The sequence below is a fragment of the Malaclemys terrapin genome, chromosome 4 (assembly GCF_027887155.1).
Source record: "Malaclemys terrapin pileata isolate rMalTer1 chromosome 4, rMalTer1.hap1, whole genome shotgun sequence".
NCBI lineage: Eukaryota > Metazoa > Chordata > Testudines > Emydidae > Malaclemys > Malaclemys terrapin.
In genome coordinates this window covers 106,683,484-106,703,684 of record NC_071508.1, presented here as the reverse complement: position 1 = coordinate 106,703,684, position 20,201 = coordinate 106,683,484, and the positions used below count along the sequence as shown (strand labels likewise).

At 40.4% G+C, this 20,201-nt stretch overlaps 1 protein-coding gene across 1 annotated transcript in view; it reads left to right on the top strand.

Moving 5' to 3' along the window:
* Nucleotides 1-19,719, top strand: part of SNX6 (sorting nexin 6) — a 47,184-nt gene extending 27,465 nt beyond the window's left edge. The window contains exons 11-14 of the mRNA XM_054026659.1: nucleotides 414-500; nucleotides 2,397-2,556; nucleotides 5,684-5,769; nucleotides 19,030-19,719. Coding sequence (XP_053882634.1) covers nucleotides 414-500; nucleotides 2,397-2,556; nucleotides 5,684-5,769; nucleotides 19,030-19,083 — 387 coding nt within the window. The 3' untranslated portion in view covers nucleotides 19,084-19,719. The remainder of the gene's footprint in view (nucleotides 1-413; nucleotides 501-2,396; nucleotides 2,557-5,683; nucleotides 5,770-19,029) is intronic.
* The last annotated feature ends 482 nt before the right edge of the window (nucleotides 19,720-20,201 follow it).

Below are 20,201 nucleotides of genomic sequence, written 5' to 3'. Positions count from 1 at the left end.
ACAGTGGAATTGGTCTCTTTGAAGAGTATCTGCACTTGAATAGCTGTTATGGAGTTAAGACAGAATTTTGATGTTCTGTTGAGATCATATGATGAGAATGTGTATTTTCCTCTAAGGCTGGTTGAACTTCTCTACCTTTTTCAGTATACAATAAATGCCATTGAAAGTGGGAACAATGTCCCTGTTAAAAACTGGCTTCCTATAAGACAAACAGGCATACCTAGCACATTCCTATAAACAGGCATAACTAGCACATTATGCTAAAAACCTTGATTTTTTTGAGTGGTAATATCTGTGTGCGTCATGCACTATTGCTTTGCGAGTATTTGCACCTGTACTTGCATCAAACAAATGAAAAATTGGAGTCCAGATGTTTTGAGAAGGGCATATCACTTTTTTTTTTTCCCTTCCAGAAAATAGAGGCACGGGTATCTGCAGATGAAGACCTTAAGCTTTCTGACCTTCTGAAATATTATTTAAGGGAATCACAAGCTGCTAAGGTGAATATGTGCTTTATGTTCAATGAGATACTCTTTCAAGTAGTGCACTATTTCGGGATCACCTAAGTGAATGTAAATTACACTAATTCAGTGGATTAGGAAAAATATTAAAATCTCCAGCCTGTGAATTTTTGCCCTCCTCCCCCAGTATGACATTGGATCTTCATTCTTAAGAAAATGGTGGTTAAAATTTTGTTTGCTCCCATCTGCAAGGCTAAATATCATTTGTGGATTTAGAAGCAATGAAGGAGTGACTGAAAAATTCTGTAAATTACTTATAATTCACAAACTATTCTAACTGTTGCGCTTAATTGAAAATTAGTCATACAGTTTGACAACTGTTTCATATACTCTAAAATCATTGAAATTAAAACAACAAATTAATTAAAACTTTATTATAGGCAAAGTTGGTTCCAAAACTGTTTGCTTTGTGTTGGAGGAGACTGTTTTCCTTCTAACAGTCTGAAGAAGCAGTTTACAAAATTGTCCACATTCAGAAAAAGGTGGTGGTGGTGATGGAGGCTGCTTACATTCTTTTAATACAGAACGCTGTTATGCTCATACAAAGCACACGGAATCTTTCTAGGGAAAGGTAAATACACACAGCATTTATTGAGACTACCACAGTTAGCATATGCTTGACACAGACACACACACACACTCTCTCTCTCTCTCTCTCTCTCCCTCGCAGTGATGATTGATCCAGACTCTGGACTAGTAATGATAATCTAGTGGCCAGCCAGATTGGTCGCAGAGGGGAGCGAGGTTCTGTCGGTCGCGATCCAATGCTCCTGGAGCGTGGCAAGACGAACCCAAAGTCCTATGGCAAAGCACCCTGTTCTTATAGGTTTTCTTCTTTGTTGAAGCCTATGGATTTTGCTGTGTCACTTTGTGACCAGTTACTTCTTAATTGGCGTAAACATTCCAATACACCTCCGAGAGGGTCATCCTGTCCTTTCTTCCGATTTAATCAATTGTCTTTAGGGGTGCCAGCCTTTACCTCAGGGTCGTCAATCTGCCCTTCATTATGGATGTGTGTTGATGATTCTTTGATGTACTTTAAGTTTCTTCACTCCTTCTTCCTTGATTCTGGCTATAACAATGACCTTCACACCTTTTCTTTTTCTAATGCATACATTCCTCATTCACACAAACAGATTGAGAATACAAACAGTAGTATTTTATATTGAGCAACAGGGCATTGCAAATTAAACCTTGCTAAGTTTTACAATCAATAACCAAGACAATTTACGTTGAGACCCAGGCCTTCAACGTTCCTCTAATCTACTTAACATAGACACAATAGAGAATCCTGTCTCTTACTTCCTAATTTGTAATACATATAGGAAACCATGATAGCTCTATAACTTATTCTAAAACAAAAGGAGGACCATAATTAGTCATAAGGATTGCTCTGGTCTGTCATTCCTTTCTGCTATTCAAAAAAGGGTGGCTGACAAGATGAAATCAAATCATACATTAATTCTCATAGTACATTATAAAATCCAGCTCCTACAAGGCTAGTACTATTTCTAAACAATAGTTTGATTCTAATCTTCTGGGAGGACATGGAATTCCCCATACCTGTCTTCTCCGGAGTTTCTTGCAACATCCTCTGAAGCTTCTAGTGTTTGCCACTGTCAGACAGAATATTGGACTAGATGAGACCACTTGTCTGATCCGATGTGGGAATTTCTATGTTCCTTTTTGTTGCTGGGGTGGAAGGATCTGTTTTGCTATATTCACATGACTAAAGTTAGAATAATCTTAACAAGCAGGAATAAAATGAAAATCTTGAGACGAGGTAGTCTACGCTCTGATCTGAGGGCTAAAATTGAAGATATCCAACAGTAGGTAATTGTAGATTTTATACAGTCTTATACTTCGTTTTTGCAGGATCTCCTATATAGAAGATCTAGGTCACTAGTGGATTATGAAAATGCTAATAAGGCATTGGATAAAGCAAGAGCAAAAAATAAAGATGTGCTGCAAGCTGAAACCACTCAGCAAGTATGTTGTCAGAAATTTGAAAAAATATCTGAATCAGCAAAACAAGGTATTTGAGCAATCTTTGATCACACATTATATTTGCACTTTTAAAAAAATCTGTTTTCTTGAATAGCCTCAATTTTTCAGACATTTAGAATATGTTTACTGCTCTGAATTTCCTCTGCTGTTAATCTGTATTTATTTGTGACTTATCTGAGGACATTTAACAGTATTTTCCTTCAATATTAAAGACTAATGGTCTTTCTGGTACCAATATGATGCTTAAATGGCTGAATTTCCTCAAATCAAGATATAAGTAACTAAGTTGTCATTTGTTTTGACATGCACAAAACTGGCTGCAGATAATGAAGACAAATATAATTTTGTCAAGCTCTGTTGAAATGGCCTTACACAACTCTGCCTAGCCACTTCAGTGCTGATTTTCATTGACTGCCACATCTCATTGCAGGTGATTATAGGTCAGAAACAGAGGAGCCAGTGAGGGGAATTTTTTGCTGGGGATGCTAGTACTGGAGCTCTGTCCCAAATGAAGCAGCTTTGGTGGGTGAAAGGTGCTCCTCCTTTGGAGAAGAGACTGTTCAGTGTGCTGCCTCCTTTCTGCAAGTCTTTTTCCCCCTTTGAGTTAAGGTTGGCCTAGGGAAATGGTCTTCTGACCCAGTCAGCATCCCCTGTCCTAAATTAGCCCTTAGAGCCCACCTTGCTTCCCCATCCGCATCAGTCGCTAAAATTCTTTGGCTTTATAAATCTGCCAAAGTTGGTGGCTCTTTGGAGAAAGATCCTGTTAGCCCCTGAAGTGTTCTGACAAGCACATTGTCTTTAGGCTACCTGCCTCATCTGTTCTTCAAGTTAATTTTGCTCTGGTATTCTCTGCAGAACCCTTCACATGCCTGCTTTCATTCATGAGTGAAGGCAAGTTTCTGGGGCAAGTGATGAAGGGAAAAGAGAAGAATGAATTTAATCTTTAAATTAGGGCTGTCAAGTGATTAAAAAAATTAATCACGATTAATTGCGCTGTTAAACAAAAATAGAATACTACTTACATAAATATTTTTGGATGTTTTCCAATTTTTCAAATATGTCAATTTCAATTACAATACAGAATACAAAGTGTACAGTGCTCACTTTATATTTATTTTTATTATAAATATACTGTAAAAATAAAATAGTATTTTTCAATTAATACAAGTGCTGTAGTGCAATCTCTTTATCATGAAAGTTGAACTTACAAATGTAGAATTATGTACAAAAAATAACTGCATTCAAAAATAAAACAATGTAAAACTTTAGAGCCTACAAGTCCATTCTATCCTACTTCTTGTTCAGCCAGTCACTCAAACAAGTTTGTTTACATTTGCAGGAAATAATGCTGCCCGCTTCTAGTTTACAATGTGACCTGAAAGTGAGAACAGCGTTCGCATGGCACTGTTGTAGCCAGCATTGCAAGGTATTTACGTGCCAGATAGGCTAAATATTTGTATGCCCCTTCATGCTTCAACCACCATTCCAGAGGACGTGTCCGTGCTTATGATGGGTTCTGCTCAATAACGATCCAAAGCAGTGTAGACCAATGCATGTTCATTTTCATCGTCTGAGTCAGATGCCACCAGCAGAAGGTTGATTTTTTTTTTTTTTTTGATGGTTCGGGTTCTGTAGTTTCCGCATCGGAGTGTTGCTGTTTTAAGACTTCTGAAAGCATGCTCCACACCCCGTCCCGATCGGATTTTGGAAGGCACTTCACATTCTTAAATCTTGGGTCGAGATGCTGTAGCTATCTGAGATTTCTGAATTGGTACCTTCTTTGCGTTTTGTCAAATCTGCAGTGAAAGTGTTCTTAAAACGAACAACATGCTGGGTCATCATCCGAGACTGCTATGACATGAAATATATGGCAGATGCAGTAAAACAGAGCAGGAGGCATACAGTTCTCCCCCAAGGAGTTCTGTCACAAATTTAATTAACACATTATGTTTTTTATGCACGTCATCAGCATGGAAGCATGTCCTCTGGAATGGTGGCCAAAACATGAAGGGGCATACGAATGCTTAGCATTTCTGGCACGTAAATACCTTGCAATGCTGGCTACAGAAGTGCCATGCGAATGCCTGTTCTCACTTTTAGGTGACATTGTAAATAAGGAGGGCAGCATTATCTCCCATAAATGTAAACAAACTTGTTTGTCATAGAGATTGGCTGAACAAGAAGTAGGACTGAGTGGACTTACAGACTATAAAGTTTTACATTGTTTTGTTTTTGAGTGCAGTTATGTAAGAAAAAAATCTGCACTTTCACGATAGAGATTGCACTATGGTACTTGTATGAGGTGAATTGAAAAATACTATTTCTTTTGTTTATCATTTTTACAGTGTATATAATTTTTAATACAAATATTTAAAGTGAGTACTGTACAATTTGTATTCTGTGTTGTAATAGAAATCAGTATATTTGAAAATGTAGAAAAACATCCAAAATATTATTTAATAAAATTTCAATTGTTATTGTTCTATCATATAACAGTGCGATTAAAACTGCGATTAATCGCGATTAATTTTTTTAATCGCAGTTAATTTTTTTGAGTTAATCGTGTGAGTTAACTGCAATTAATCGACAGCCCTACTTTAAATTTAATATTTTAATTTTTTTTTTAAAGGGACACGCTGCTATCTGACTCCAAAAGAGCTTCACATATATGAAAATTATGGTTAAGAGAAGCCAGCACAATCACACTTTAAATAGCTTCTTCTAAGGGTATGTCTACACTGCAGTTAGACACTCACAGCAGGCTCATGACAGATGACGCAGGATCGAGGGGCTTTGGCTAAGGGACTGTTTAATTGCAGAATAGATGTCGGGCTCGGGCTGCAGCCTCCCACTTCATAGGGTTGGAGAGCCCGGGGTCCAGCCTGAGCCTGAACGTCTACACCATAATTAAATAGCCCTTTACTCTGAACACTCTGAGCCTGAGCCATCTGGCACAGACTGGCCGCAGGTTTTTAATTGCAATATAGACATACCCTAACAGTGCTGCAATAGCTCTGAGTCCAAGTTGTGGTCTTAGTCTTAAACTTGTGATTTCCCCTCTTTTCCCCCCCGCACCCCCATCCTAAGAGGAAAGTGTTGTAATGCTTGAATGCACTGACACTGTTTTTAATGGAATCCTAAATTATACTTTACAGAACTTGTAGACTTTAAAACAAGAAGAGTTGCTGCATTCCGAAAGAATCTAGTGGAACTTGCAGAATTGGAACTGAAGCATGCTAAGGTAATACAAAGCGTTTTTCCATGTTGTGTATATACTTGCATAAGATCAGTTTGGTCATTTCTGAGTTATGTAATGTACTCTCCACCTCCAAAAAGTTCAGTCGGCGCTGATATGAAGCATGCGCAGCTTCAGCTGAAAGGCTAACTTTTATAAAGTTGTAAACTATGGAGAATAGGGGTGCAGGCACAGACTTTCAATGGGACTTGTGCTCCTAAGTGCCTTCGGTGCTTTTTGAACATCTCTATCCCATAGAAAATCTCATGCATTGACTATAGTATCGCTGCCTATAGTATCTGTCTAGATACCGGTATGACTCTCATTAGCATAGTACCTGAGTTTCCTTCTCCATTATTAGTGGATTTTATCCTTTCAGTCCCCCCAATGAGGTATGAAAGTACGCCTGAAGCTCATACAGGAAGTCTGTCACTGAGCAAGACATTGAGGCAAGATCTGTGTATAGATTCTTGAATATACCTTTGAGCCTTGGTTTCTTTTAGTTCAATGGCATAGGATGTTGACTAAGAAACTTCAGTTACAGATAATTTACTGAACATGCTAAATGGTGTTAAGGAGGTGAATTATTTTTCCCCAAAAGAACCTAAGTGCACTGTCCTTAAATGTCATTTAAATGCATTTGAGCAACTATTTTTTGGTCTTTATGGAGATAATAGCTTACTACTTTTGACAAAGCTGCAGACAGTGGCTATAATGTCTTATGCCAAGGGATTTTCCAGAAAAGCTATCTTGAACCATCTGTTCCTTCAGAATTCACATTATTCAACTGTTACCGTTGTCTGTACTTGCCACCGATTCCATTAAAACCTTATTTCTGAGGGGATCTATTTTGAATATTTTAGGCTGAAATTAGGCATAGACCCTTGAAATTCAAGAGTGTATGTAGATCTATAAAAATGTACATCCATGCAACTTTTGTTTAAATTGGTTTGGATATTTCAGTTTGATGTAAAACAGTTCAGTTTGGATGCCCTTTTAATGCTGAGAGGGGAAATGGCTTTTTAAAATGTAATTTTTAAGTAAACTTTGCATTACTTTATCCTTTTGTCATCCATCTTAAACTAAACTCAGAATATGTATTTATGTACTAGAATATGTGGGACGCTTCACTTAATTCTTATGCATCAGATGGCCTTCACATTTAGCCTTTTAAAAAAATTTTTTATATTGGTTTGAGTGTGATGCTTCTTGGGGCACCCAGGACTGAGAGTCACCTTGTTACCCTCTGCCTCCAGTGCAAGGGAGTTTTTCTTCTGCCAGCTGGATGTTAGTTCCCTCACACAGCCAGCCTGTCCGCCACTCAAGCACTCTCCTCTGGGTTATACCAACTCTGCATGTTGACGATAGATGCACCCCAGCTCCCAAGTCCTTTCCAAGTGTCTCCTTGTGGTATCTAGTCTCTGACTACCGAATACCCACAGAAATCCCAGATCCTCTGTTCCCAAAGGAACAGTGTCCCCCAGTTTACTAGTGTCATGTTAGGCCACCGCTCCTGTATCACACATAGCACTTGAGTTCAATTATAGTAAAACAAAAGGAAACTTAAGAAAGAATGGCGATTCAAATGGGAACAAGTGTGAGTGATGGAAACAAGTGGATACATACGAAACAAAATCATAAAATGCAAACGAAGGCCTAAACTTATTAATAGTTACCTTTCCTATCTAATAAAGTAGATTTTCAAAGTTCAGTCTTTTACAGTGCTTGCTAGCCCGAAGTAGCTAAGGCCTTGGCTACACTCGCGGATTCACAGCGCTGTGAAGCACGAGTGTAGTCGCAGCGCTGTATGTACTCCACCTCTCCGAGGGGAATAGCTTGCAGCGCTGCGTGCGAGCGTGCAGCGCTGCAGGCGCTGATTACACTGGCGCTTTACAGTGCTGCACTTGGGGGGGGGGGGGGGGTGTTTCACACCCCTGAGCGCAACAAGTGCAGCGCTGTGAATTGCCAGTGTAGCCAAGGCCTAGGACACAGTCTTTCATGAAGCAACCCTGCTTATCAAGGTACCTCCTCAGTGAATGGGTCTAGAGTGTCCTCCTCTCCCCCGCCCTCCCCCATACTGAATCAGTCTTTTGTCTTTAATCACAGAGAGGGCAATCCCTTCACTGTCCCGTTGTTCCTTTTCACTTCAAGTGGTTTTCATGATTATAGTTTCTTTGATGATTTTCCGTTGACTTTTCTGGGTTGGTGCAAAGGTAGACAACTGAGCAATACAGTACGTACTCTGCTAGCCAGGGAGGGAGACAGCTCCTTCCTGCTTTAATGGGCCCTCCCAGAGCATGTTATTCCCTGGGGACTCACTTTTGCTTGAAGACAGTAAGGAATAACTTTCAATGTAGTTACATTATTCCTTTAAATATTACTCAGACACACATCTCGCAATGGTTATCGATAGGTTACAAGCTTTCAGTAGAGACTTCACATACTATCTCTGAAAAATTATGTGCTAGTGCAGGGGTAGCAACCTACGGCATGCGTGCCAAAGGCCGCACGGGAGCTGCTTTTTCAGTGACACTCACACTGCCCGGGTCCTGGCCACCAGTCCAGGGGCTCCGCATTTTAATTGAATTTTAAATGAAGCTTTTTAAATATTTTAAAAACCTTATTTACTTTACATACAATAATAGTTTAGTTATATATTACAGACTTATAGAAAGGAGACCTTCTAAAAACCTTAAAATGTATTACTGGCACGCGAAACCTTAAATTAGAGTGAATAAATGAAGATTCGGCACACCACTTCTGAAAGGTTGCCAACCCTTGTGCTAGTGAGTGGTGTGGTAAATTTGTCAGGTCTCAGACAGGAGTTGCTTGTATTAAACAGCCATTTGGCAGCAATGGGCCTCTGTCACCCAGAGAAACCCAGGGGGTGCCCTGAATGTCCTCATTTCACTTTGTCCAAAAGATGCTGTGTATTTTGGGAATGGTGTAAAATTTTAGCTTTTAATTTACCAGAGATGGGAATCGGGGACATTGTGCATCCAAATACTGAGTTCTTATTTTAGTCTATAAGAACTTAGAATTCTAAGTATAGACCGTTTGCTTGGAATCTGTATGTAGTCATGAGTCTGTAGTACTTCCTTTTGTACTATTTGCTTTAATATATGCTGCAAATTCCTTCCCTCTCCAGTGATTTAGTTACCCAGATTTCCTCACTTCCATTCATTCTTTCCAGGGAACAGTAATGCTGATGCTAGCCACAGATTCAGACCTTTGAAAAAACTGATAAATTCAGACTCCACTTTGTCTCTGACCTAATGCTCTGTTTTCCATTCTCAACTCTAGCACTCTATTTACTCCTTTGGATAGTATCCAAGTCCTACTTTGTCAAATATTGCAAAGCTCATAATACCTGTATTTTAGAGATGTGATCTGCAGACAGCGTTGCTAATGGAGCAAGGCAATGCATAATAGAAAATTCTGATCAACTTGATCTATGGTTGTGAAATAAAACCAATTCTTAGATTAAGTTAGTTAATTCAATTCTTTTATTCAGCTTGTTAATGCTTGTTGGTCTGTCTGGTGGCACAAAATGCTAATGCACTTTGCATTCCTTTTAGGTCTCAGGAAATTATTATAACTCATGATGCCCTTGCATAATCTAATTTTGTTTTAACAATGTGACAGAATATGAAAGAGAAACTAAAGCTGAAGCAAGATACTATAGTTAGTTATATTATTTACCTTTAAGCTTCTGTTGACCACCTTTAAATTTTTAGATACTCTTCTGATCTGTTGAATCAAATGATTGCAGTTGACTACTTCAGGACAATCCAAAGGAAACTTAAAACTTCAAAATGATCATATAAATAGTTTTGGCTGTGGTCAAGAGATGCTTATTCAAAGTGGAAATGTTCTGACCAAGCTGCCTTTGCCTCTCTCAGATTTAGATTGCTATCTCTGGAATGGTCATAATAGGCATACGTCATACAGTCACTGGCAAAATGGAATGCTGGTAAAAACCTGCTTCAGACCTCCAAATAACACTTTTAATAAGAGATCCTTTTTTTGGCTCTGGTGGATTTTCATTTTAAGGAACTGTTAAAATGGTGTGGGGGAGAGGGGAGAAAACAAACCCCAGTAATGACGCTTCATGAAGTAGGTAGGAGGCTTTGATATTAAGGCTTATTTTGATAAAGTCAGTGGTGGGACCAGTAAAACTTTAAGGGTATGTCACTCTATTAAAATTATGGGGCAGGCTTTCGATCTCCTTACTATTTGACTGAACACCAGAAGCTGTTTGTTTAAACCTTCCTCCCAAATGCTGGAATTATGAATAAGAACTTATTTTCATGAAAAGTTCTGTAGACTTGTAAATAATGTCCACTGTACCTCAAAGTATCAGAGGGCTAGCCGTGTTAGTCTGAATCTGTAAAAAGCAACAGAGGGTCCTGTGGCACCTTTGAGACTACTAGAAGTACTGGGAGCATAAGCTTTCGTGGGTAAGAACCTCACTTCTTCAGATGCAAGTAATGGAAATCTCCAGAGGCAGGTATATATCAATGTGGAGATAACGAGGTTAGTTCAATCAGGGAGGGTGAGGTGCTCTGCTAGCAGTTGAGGTGTGAACACCAAGGGAGGAGAAACTGTTTCTGTAGTTGGATAGCCATTCACAGTCTTTGTTTAATCCTGATCTGATGGTGTCAAATTTGCAAATGAACTGGAGCTCAGCAGTTTCTCTTTGGAGTCTGGTCCTGAAGTTTTTTTGCTGTAAGATGGCTACCTTTACATCTGCTATTGTGTGGCCAGGGAGGTTGAAGTGTTCTCCTACAGGTTTTTGTATATTGCCATTCCTGATATCTGACTTGTGTCCATTTATCCTCTTCAAATGGACACAAGTCAGATATCAGGAATGGCAATATACAAAAACCTGTAGGAGAACACTTCAACCTCCCTGACCACACAATAGCAGATGTAAAGGTAGCCATCTTACAGCAAAATAACTTCAGGACCAGACTCCAAAGAGAAACTGCTGAGCTCCAGTTCATTTGCAAATTTGACACCATCAGATCAGGATTAAACAAAGACTGTGAATGGCTATCCAACTACAGAAACAGTTTCTCCTCCCTTGGTGTTCACACCTCAACTGCTAGCAGAGCACCTCACCCTCCCTGATTGAACTAACCTCGTTATCTCCACACTGATATATACCTGCCTCTGGAGATTTCCATTACTTGCATCTGAAGAAGTGAGGTTCTTACCCACGAAAGCTTATGCTCCCAGTACTTCTGTTAGTCTCAAAGATGCCACAGGACCCTCTGTTGCTTTGTACCTCAAAGCCTTATCATCTTTCTCAGAATCAGTGAGATGGGGAGTGACTGAGGTCTCGTGCCCCCTCTCTGGAACTAATTTTTTGGAAGGGGGATTATGTAAATTCCAGATATACATCTAAAGGGAAAACTGAATTTTAAATTATTGTTACCCTCCTTTGCCAGTAGAAGGTAAAGCTGTTTCTGTGGTACATTTTTAGACAAGTGAAAACCTCCAGACAGTTCTAAACTATGCAGGTTTGTGTAGCTTGTGACTGCGAGAAAGTAAATTAATAGAATCATAGAAGATTAGGGTTGGAAGAGACCTCAGGAGGTCATCTAGTCCATCCCCCTGCTCAAAGCAGGACCAACACCAACTAAATCATCCCAGCCAGGGCTTTGTCAAGCCAGCCTTAAAAACCTCTACGATTGGCGATTCCACCACCTCTCTAGGTAACCCATTCCAGTGCTTCACCACCCTCCTAATTAAATAGTTTTTTCTAATATCCAATCTAGACCTCCCCCACTGCAACTTGAGACCATTGCTCCTTGTTCTGTCATCTGCCATCACTGAGAACAGCCTAGCTCCATCCTCTTTGGACCCCCCCCGCCCCTTTCAGGTAGCTGAAGGCTGCTATCAAATTCCCCCTCACTCTTCTGTAGACTAAATAAGCTCAGTTCCCTCAGCCTCTCCTCATAAGGCATGTACTCCAGCCCCCTTATCATTTTTGTTGCCCTCCGCTGGACTCTCTCCAATTTGTCCACATCCTTTCTGTAGTGGGGGGCGGGGGGGGCCCAGAACATAGTTTTTTCTATTTCATTAGGAGGGTGGTGAAGCCATACTGGGTCAGACCAAAGGTCCATCCAGCCCAGTATCGTGTCTACTGATAGTGACCAATGCCAGGTATCCCAGAGGGAGTGAACCTAACAGGTAATGATCAAGTGATCTCTCTCCTGCCATCCATCTCCACCCTCTAACAAACAGAGTCTAGGGACACCATTCCTTACCCATCCTGGCTAATAGCCATTAATGGACTTAACCTATATGAATTTATCTAGTTCTTTTTTAAACCCCGTTATAATCCTAGCCTTCACAACCTCCTCAGGCAAGGAGTTCCACAGGTTAACTGTGCGCTGTGTGAAGAACACCTTCCTTTTATTTGTTAAACCTGCTGCCCATTAACTTCATTTAGTGGCCCCTAGTTCTTATATTATGGGAACAAGTAAATAACTGTTCCTTATTCACTTTCTCCACAACACTCATGATTTTATATACCTCTCTCATATCCCACCTTCGTCTCCTCTTTTCCAAGCTGAAAAGTCCTAGCCTCTTTAATCTCTCCTCATATGGGACCTGTTCCAAACCCCTAATCATTTTAGTTGCCCTTCTCTGAACCTTTTCTAATGCCAGTATATTTTTTTTGAGATGAGGAGACCACATCTGTATGCAATAAAAAAAAAAAAAAGGGACACAATACTCCAGATGTGGCGTCACCAGTGCCGAATAGAGGGGAATAATCACTTCCCTCAGTCTGCTGGCAATGCTCCTACTAATGCAGCCCAATATGCCGTTAGCCTTCTTGGCAACAAGGGCACACTGTTGACTCCTATCCAGCTTCTTGTCCACTGTAATCCCCAGATCCATTTCTGCAGAACTGCCGCTTAGCCAGTCGGTTTCCAGCCTGTAGCAGTGCATGGGATTCTTCCATCCTAAGTGCAGGACTCTGCACTTGTCCTTGTTGAACCTCATCAGATTTCTTTTGGCCCAATCCTCCAATTTGTCTAGGTCACTCTGGACCCTATCCCTACCCTTCAGCATATCTACCTCTCCCCCCAGTTTAGTGTCATCCGTGAACTTGCTGAGGGTGCAATCCATCCCATCATCCAGATCATTAATGAAGATGTTGAACAAAACCGGCCCCAGGACTGATCTCTGGGGCACTTTGCTTGATACCAGCTGCCAGCTAGACATTGAGCCATTGATAACTACCCATTGAGCCTGACGATCCAGACAGCTTTCTATCCACCTTACAGTCCATTCATCCAATGCATACTTCTTTAACTTGCTGGCAAGAATACTGTGGGAGACCGTATCAAAAGCTTTGCTAAAGTCAAAGGATATCATGTCCACAGCTTTTCCCCATATCTACAGAACCAGTTATCTCATCATAGAAGGCAATCAGCTGGTTAGGTATAACTTGCCCTTGGTGAATCCATGTTGACTGTTCCTGATAATTTTCCTCTCCTCCAAGTGCTTCAAAATGGATTCCTTGAGGACCTGCTCCATGATTTTTCCAGGGACTGAGGTGAGGCTGACCGGTCTCTAGTTCCCCAGATTCTCCTTCCCTTTTTTAAAGCTGGGCACTATGTTTGCCTTTTTCTAATAGTCTGGGACCTCACCTGATCGCCATGAGCTTTCAAAGATAATGGCCAATGGCTCTGCAATCACATCAGCCAACTCCCTCAGCACCCTCGGATGCATTGCATCCTGCCCCATGGGCTTGTGTATGTCCAGCTTTTCTAAATAGTCCTTGACCTGTTCTTTCACCACTGAGGGCTGCTCACTTCCTCCCCATACAGTGCTGCCCAGTGCAGCAATCTAGGAGTTGACCTTGTCTGTGAAGACCAAACCAAAACAAGCACTGAGTACTTCAGCTTTTTCCACATCATCTGTCACTAGGTTGCTTTCCCCCATTCAGTAAGGATCCCACGCTTTCCCTGACCACCACCTTGTTGCTAACATACCAGTAGAAACCCTACTTGTTACCCTTCACAAGAAGTGGGCTGTAGTCCACGAAAGCTTATGCTCTAATAAATTTGTTAGTCTCTAAGGTGCCACAAGTACTCCTGTTCTTCTTTTTGCAGATACAGACTAACATGGCTGCTACTCTGAAACTTCACAACACTTGTTAGCTGCTACTCTAATTGTGCTTTGGCCTTCCTGATTACACCCCTGTATGCTTGAGCAATATTTTTATACTGCTCCCTAGTCATCTGTCCTAGTTTCCACTTCATGTAAGCTTCCTTTTTGTGTTTAAGCTCACCGAAGATTTCCCTGTTAAGCCAAGCTGGTTGTCTGCTGTATTTGCTATTCTTTCTGCACATCGGGATGGTTTGTTCCTGCGCCCTCAATAAGGCTTCTTTAAAATATAGCCAGTTCTCCTGGACTCCTTTCCTCCTCGTGTTAGACTCCCAAGAGATCCTGCCCATCAGTTCCCTGAGGGAGTCAAAATGTGCTTTTCTGAAGTCCAGGGTCTGTATTCTGCTTTCCTTTCGTCAGGATCCTGAACTTGACCATCCCATGGTCACTGCTGCCCAGGTTGCCACCCATTTCTACTTCCTCTTCCAATTCTTCCCTGTTTATGAGCAGCAGGTCAAGAGGAGCACAGCCCCTAGTTGGTTCCTCCAGCACTTGCACCAGGAAGTTGTACTAAACACTCTACAAAAACTTCCTGGATTGTCTGTGCACTGCTGTATTGCTCTCCCACCAGATGTCAGGGTAATGGAAGTCCCCCATGAGAACCAGGACCTGTGATCTAGAAACTTCTGTTAGTTGTCTGAAGAAAGCCTCGTCTACCTCATCCTCCTGGTCTGGTGGTCTATAGCAGACGCCCACCATGACATCACCCTTGTTGCTCTCACCTCTAAACTTAACCCAAAGACTCTCAACAGACCTTTCTCCAGTTTCATAGTGGAGCTCTGAGCAATCATACTGCTCAGTTACAGACAGTGCAACTCCTCCACCTTTTCTCCCCTGCCTGTCCTTCCTGAACAGTTTATACCCATCCGTGACAGTGCTCCAGTCATGTGAGTTACCTCACCAAGTCTCTGTTATTCCAATCACATCATAATTCCTTGACTGTGCCAGGACTTCCAGTTCTTCTTGCCTGTTTCCCAGGCTTCTTGCGTTCGTGTACAGGCACGTAAGATAACTAGACGATTGCCCTTCTTTCTCAGTATGAATTAGGAGGCCTTCCCTGTTGCACCCTCCTCCTTGTGTTTCCTCCCAGTATCCCACTTCCCTCAGGGCTTAGATCTCCATCCCCTGGTGAGCCTAATTTAAAGCCCTCCTCACAAGGTTAACAAGCCTGCCTGCGAAGATGCTCTTCCCTCTCTTCGTTAGGTGGATCCCATCTCTGCTTAGCAATCCTTCTTCCTGGAACAACATCCCATGGTCGAAGAATCCAAAGCCCTCTCTCCGACACCACCTGCACAACCACGCATTTACCTCCACAATTCGATGGTCCCTACCTGGGCCTTTTCCTTCAACAGGGAGGATGGACAAGAACATGACTTGCGCCTCAAACTCCTTTATCCTCCTTCCCAGAGCCGCATAGTGTGCAGTGACCCGCTCAAGATCATTCTTGGCAGTATCATTGGTGTCCACGTGGAGAAGTAGGAAAGGGTAGTGGTCCAAGGGCTTGATCAGTCTTGGCAGACGCTCTGTCACATCCTGAATTCTAGCTCCAGCCAAGCAGCACACTTCTCGAGTTTCCAGATCTGGATGGCAGATGGATGACATAAAGAATCTGACACATCAGAAAAGGGCAGGCAAATAAACAGTGACAAGTTTTTAAAGTGCTTGTACACAAATGCTAGAAGTCTAAATAATAAGATGGATGAACTAGAGTGCCTCGTGTTAAAGGAGGATATTGATATAATAGGCATCATAGAAACCTGGTGGAGTGAGGACAATCAATGGGACACAATCATTCCAGGGTACAAAATATATCTGAAGGACAGAATAGGTCATGCCGGGGGGAGGGGGCAGCGTCGCACTATATGTGAAAGAAAATGTAGACTCAAATGAAGTAAAAATCTTAAATGAATCCACATGTTCCATAGAATCTCATGGATAGTAATTCCATGTTCTAATAAGAATATAACAGTAGGGATCTATTATCGACCATGTGACCAGGACAGTGATAGTGACTATGAAATGCTGTTCAAACTGTTCAAACAAACAACCCACATGGTCAAACAGTCACACTTTTTAAACAAACACCCAAACAGTCCCTGCAACTAGCACCAGTCAGATAAATGATCACAGCAGACAAACACTCAGATATTCACCCCACCATCTCACAACGCAGCCCCCCAGTGCAACACTCATCATAGCTCGATTCCTAGGCAAACTCCCTCTGTTTGCAGCTCACTCGATTCGCAACTCTCGCAACTCACTTGGTTCGCAAGTTCAATATATTATGCATATAGACGTTCTTGAGTTGTAAGTGTGGAAGTCTGTATTTAATGTTTGGCTATCTCATGTGAAAATCACATGTAAACCTGGTTACCGCTTTAAAACTATCTTAGTTCTGTAATGTTGAACTTGAACTACAGTTCATAAACAAGGTGGTGATCATACTCTGGAATTGGTGAGGATAAACAATGCAACTTAAGTGCAGCTTACATAGTTCAATCAACAACTCATTACAGAATCCTGATCTGGCAATTAAATTTAGATACTCAAATGTGGATGTAAGGTGGGACAAAACCCAGTTTTGACATGTATGCCTTACAATAATACAGGTTTTTGTTGTCTTCTCCAAACATAGGGGTTATGAGGGATGTGTTCCTCATCTGCCACCCAGTATCTGAAAGATTTAGTATATGAAACTTGTTCTGTTCTTAGTATATGAAACTTGTTCTATTCTTAAAAGGGAAAAAATGCCCATCCCCACAGATCAGAAAAGTTAAGTAGTGTATCACTTGTCAGAAGTGACTTATGCATTCTAATATGGCAGTGTTGGGATTTCCTTAAACTTGAATGGATCTGTTTTCCCACTGATGCATGGATTTAATTAACATTAATGCTAATGAGTTTCCTACATAATTTCCCCATGTTGGTGAGAGATTGCCTGTTAATTATTCAGTAGAATGGCTGGAATCCAAAATCCTCTATTTTTACATGTTTTACATATACCTGGCTGGCAACTAGATCCACCTGTTGCAGGCCAGAGACCACAATCTCTCATGTATTGCCATCCATATACAGTACACACACATTTTGTCTATTCTTCCAGCATACTATAGGCTCCACTCTACCTCTTTCACCTTTCCAGCATTGGGCAAAGATCAACCTTTGCCATGATCAGTCTACTAACATGAGCCTCAGACTCCTGGGTCCCTATGACTTAGCAACATAGGTGATTTCTCCCTGCACCTTACATGGGTTGGAAGGATGGATATAAGAAAACACCGTGTTGGTGTAATTCATATATATAATAGGCAAAACTTAGGGCAGGTCTTCACTACGGGGGGGGGGGGGTCGATTTAAGATACGCAAATAGCGTAGCTGAATTTGACGTATCGCACCCGACTTACCCCGCTGTAGAGACGGCGGCAAAATCGACCTCTGCGGCTTCCCGTCGACGGCGCTTACTCCCACCTCCGCTGGTGGAGTAAGAGCGTTGATTCGGGGATCGATTGTCACGTCCCAACGGGACGTGATAAATCGATCCCCGAGAGGTCGATTTCTACCCGCCGATTCAGGCGGGTAGTGTAGACCTAGCCTTAATTTCTCTTGTGGAGTACTGGTGACTGCTGCCAGTGAGTGGAGGATGGATGGGGTAAAGGATCAGACAAGATTGGTGTTTGGAGTTTTAACTGACATGATTGTTCCATTTCTCCAAAGAAGGGCAAAGGAAACAAAATAAACAGTGGGGGATGGCTGTGAGATTATTTTTTTTATATGAAGTCTTTTATACATAATTGAACTACTTACTTTGGAGAGGTGCAAGAATTTTAGTCATTGTATAGGTTAAACAGAAGCAGTAGAGCTTTTTTTTTTACATATCAAAAGCTTCTTTATATTAAAAATCAAATTTGAAATTAAGATCATATATAAAGTGATGGAACTCACTGCTACAGGTTACAGAAGCAAATAGTTACCAAGAAAGACCTGGATTTGACTAAGAACAGAATTTAAAACTATAAAATTTATCAGTTCACATGCTTGATAGGGTATATGTTCATTACTAACTGGGATCAAGAAGCATTTTCCATGGTATAATTGTGCATTATGGGGTTTTGTCTGTCCATCTTGTATTGAACTAGATGGAATATTAGAATGTTCATTCTTACCAATTCCTGTTTCTTGCCGATACTCTTCAGTTTTAGATTGGAGTACAAACTCAAGTTGTTTGTTGCTTTCCACATCACTAGTAATGAAGATTTTGCACGCCAATTTGTTTTTATTTACATCTGTACAACTAGGGATAGATTTGGCCTTGCAGTTGAAAATTGATTAACAGTTCTTATAACCACTCTCCTATAGCTGCTCTCTCTGCAGTGCTAACAAGTTAGTTTTTTATTTTGTCACTACCAAAGTGATAACACACATGGAACATGTCTGAGGAATAAGGTGCCACTTTTTGTAATTTTTTAGGATAGGTCCACCCTTTAAATCATTGGTTTAGGGCATTTAATTGATTCTGTTTTCCTGCATTGCTCCAAGATAAATATCTCAAAGAAATTCCTGTCTAGCTTATTTTTACTTATATACAATGTATTACTTGAATAATTTTGTTATGGGAATAATCTGACAGTAGTAGTATTACTGTCTTTTTTTGAGTGAGGGGTATCTGAAAGAATATCTTCCGCACAAATCTCAGTCATCCTTTCACAACTGAGAATTTAACTGTAAAAGAAAGGACGACGACAGACTTCTATGATGAATTTGTTGTGTTTTGTATCACAAATAGACTTTTGTTGAGATATGTATGGGAAGGACATGAGATGTAGTGGAGAAGTTATTTAAAGTAACCAAATTCAGAAAGTGTACTAGATCTCAAAATTTCTGATTAGCGGTTCCTTGAGATCGGCTTGCTATGTTCAACAGATCTTTCTAAAAGATGAAAATTGCTTAAACAAAAATATTTTACAAATGTTTTATAACTATCCATGCTGCTTAATAAATAAGTAATTTTATCTTCTTTTAAAAATATTTTATACCTCAGAAAATAGGGAAATGTGGTCGTCTCTTTCTTTATTTCTACAGGGTAACTTGCAGCTACTGCAGAGCTGCCTGGCAGTGTTAAATGGAGACACATAAAACACTCTGTCCATCCACTAACAAGGGCTGCCTTCTTCTGGATTTTGTTTTCATGACTTTTATAGGGATTTACATCTCACCGGAGAAATCAGTTGGCAAAGTATGCATAAATAAGCTCCTCTTATCTGAAAAAGTGAAGACTCCTGAAAGCAGTTCCAGACTATATGAAGCAACAGCATACTCATTTATGCACATGTATTCACACACACGTTTATTTAATCATTGTATGCTTTCATTGTTCAGAAATCAAATGTCCTGTTTCTTTGTGAAAGTAGCCAATATAATTATGTTCATGTTATGAATAGTATTATGGTATGGCTGCCAATCTTATTTACCTTTGTAAGTAATTTCTGAAGTTGCCTATTTGAATGCATTGTTCAAATGGATTAAATATTGCCATTAGATGTTTGAATATTGTTGTTATAAAGCATTGTATGCATTGTCTTAGTTTTTCCATGTCCTGGTGTCAAGCATCTTAATGATTTTTTCCAAATAATGAACATTTCTTAGAAATTTTGGAGAACTTTATGTAATCTTTATAATTATGATTTAAAAGGAAAAGCAAATGCATTAGTATGTTTGCCTTAACTTGTAGACTAATCCCAATTATTGTAAAATAAACTGTGAAATCAGTGATTTTTTTTCTAAAACTATGCAGTCATTGTATCATCTATAATAATTTAAATAGGCATTTGTAGCAAATCTGGTTAATTTGATCAGCATTTTCTCCACTCGTCCTCTGAAGCAAATTGTTGGATTGGACTGACCCTGCTTCCTGCTAGACTCTTCCAATAACTCTTCTCACTTAAATTTGAAGGTTTATTAACTTATCTATCTGCTGGTACCGTCTAGTTCACTTAGACATTGTTTCAGACTTGGTTACCATTCTAGAGGAAAGTAATTTTTAAAGAGAGTTCGTTTTTTTTTTAGTAGGAAAGAGGAAGAGGAGTGGCAAAAGCATGAGTTTAGAAAGCAGGGGAGGCAGTCAAAGAGACAGTGTTGTAATTCGCCCCTTCTTGGTTAAACACAAGTAGCTCTGTCTCAAAAAAACAAACAAACAACCCCAAAAACAACAATTTGGACATGAAGGAGTGGCAGGAATGACAGAGGAGGGTAAC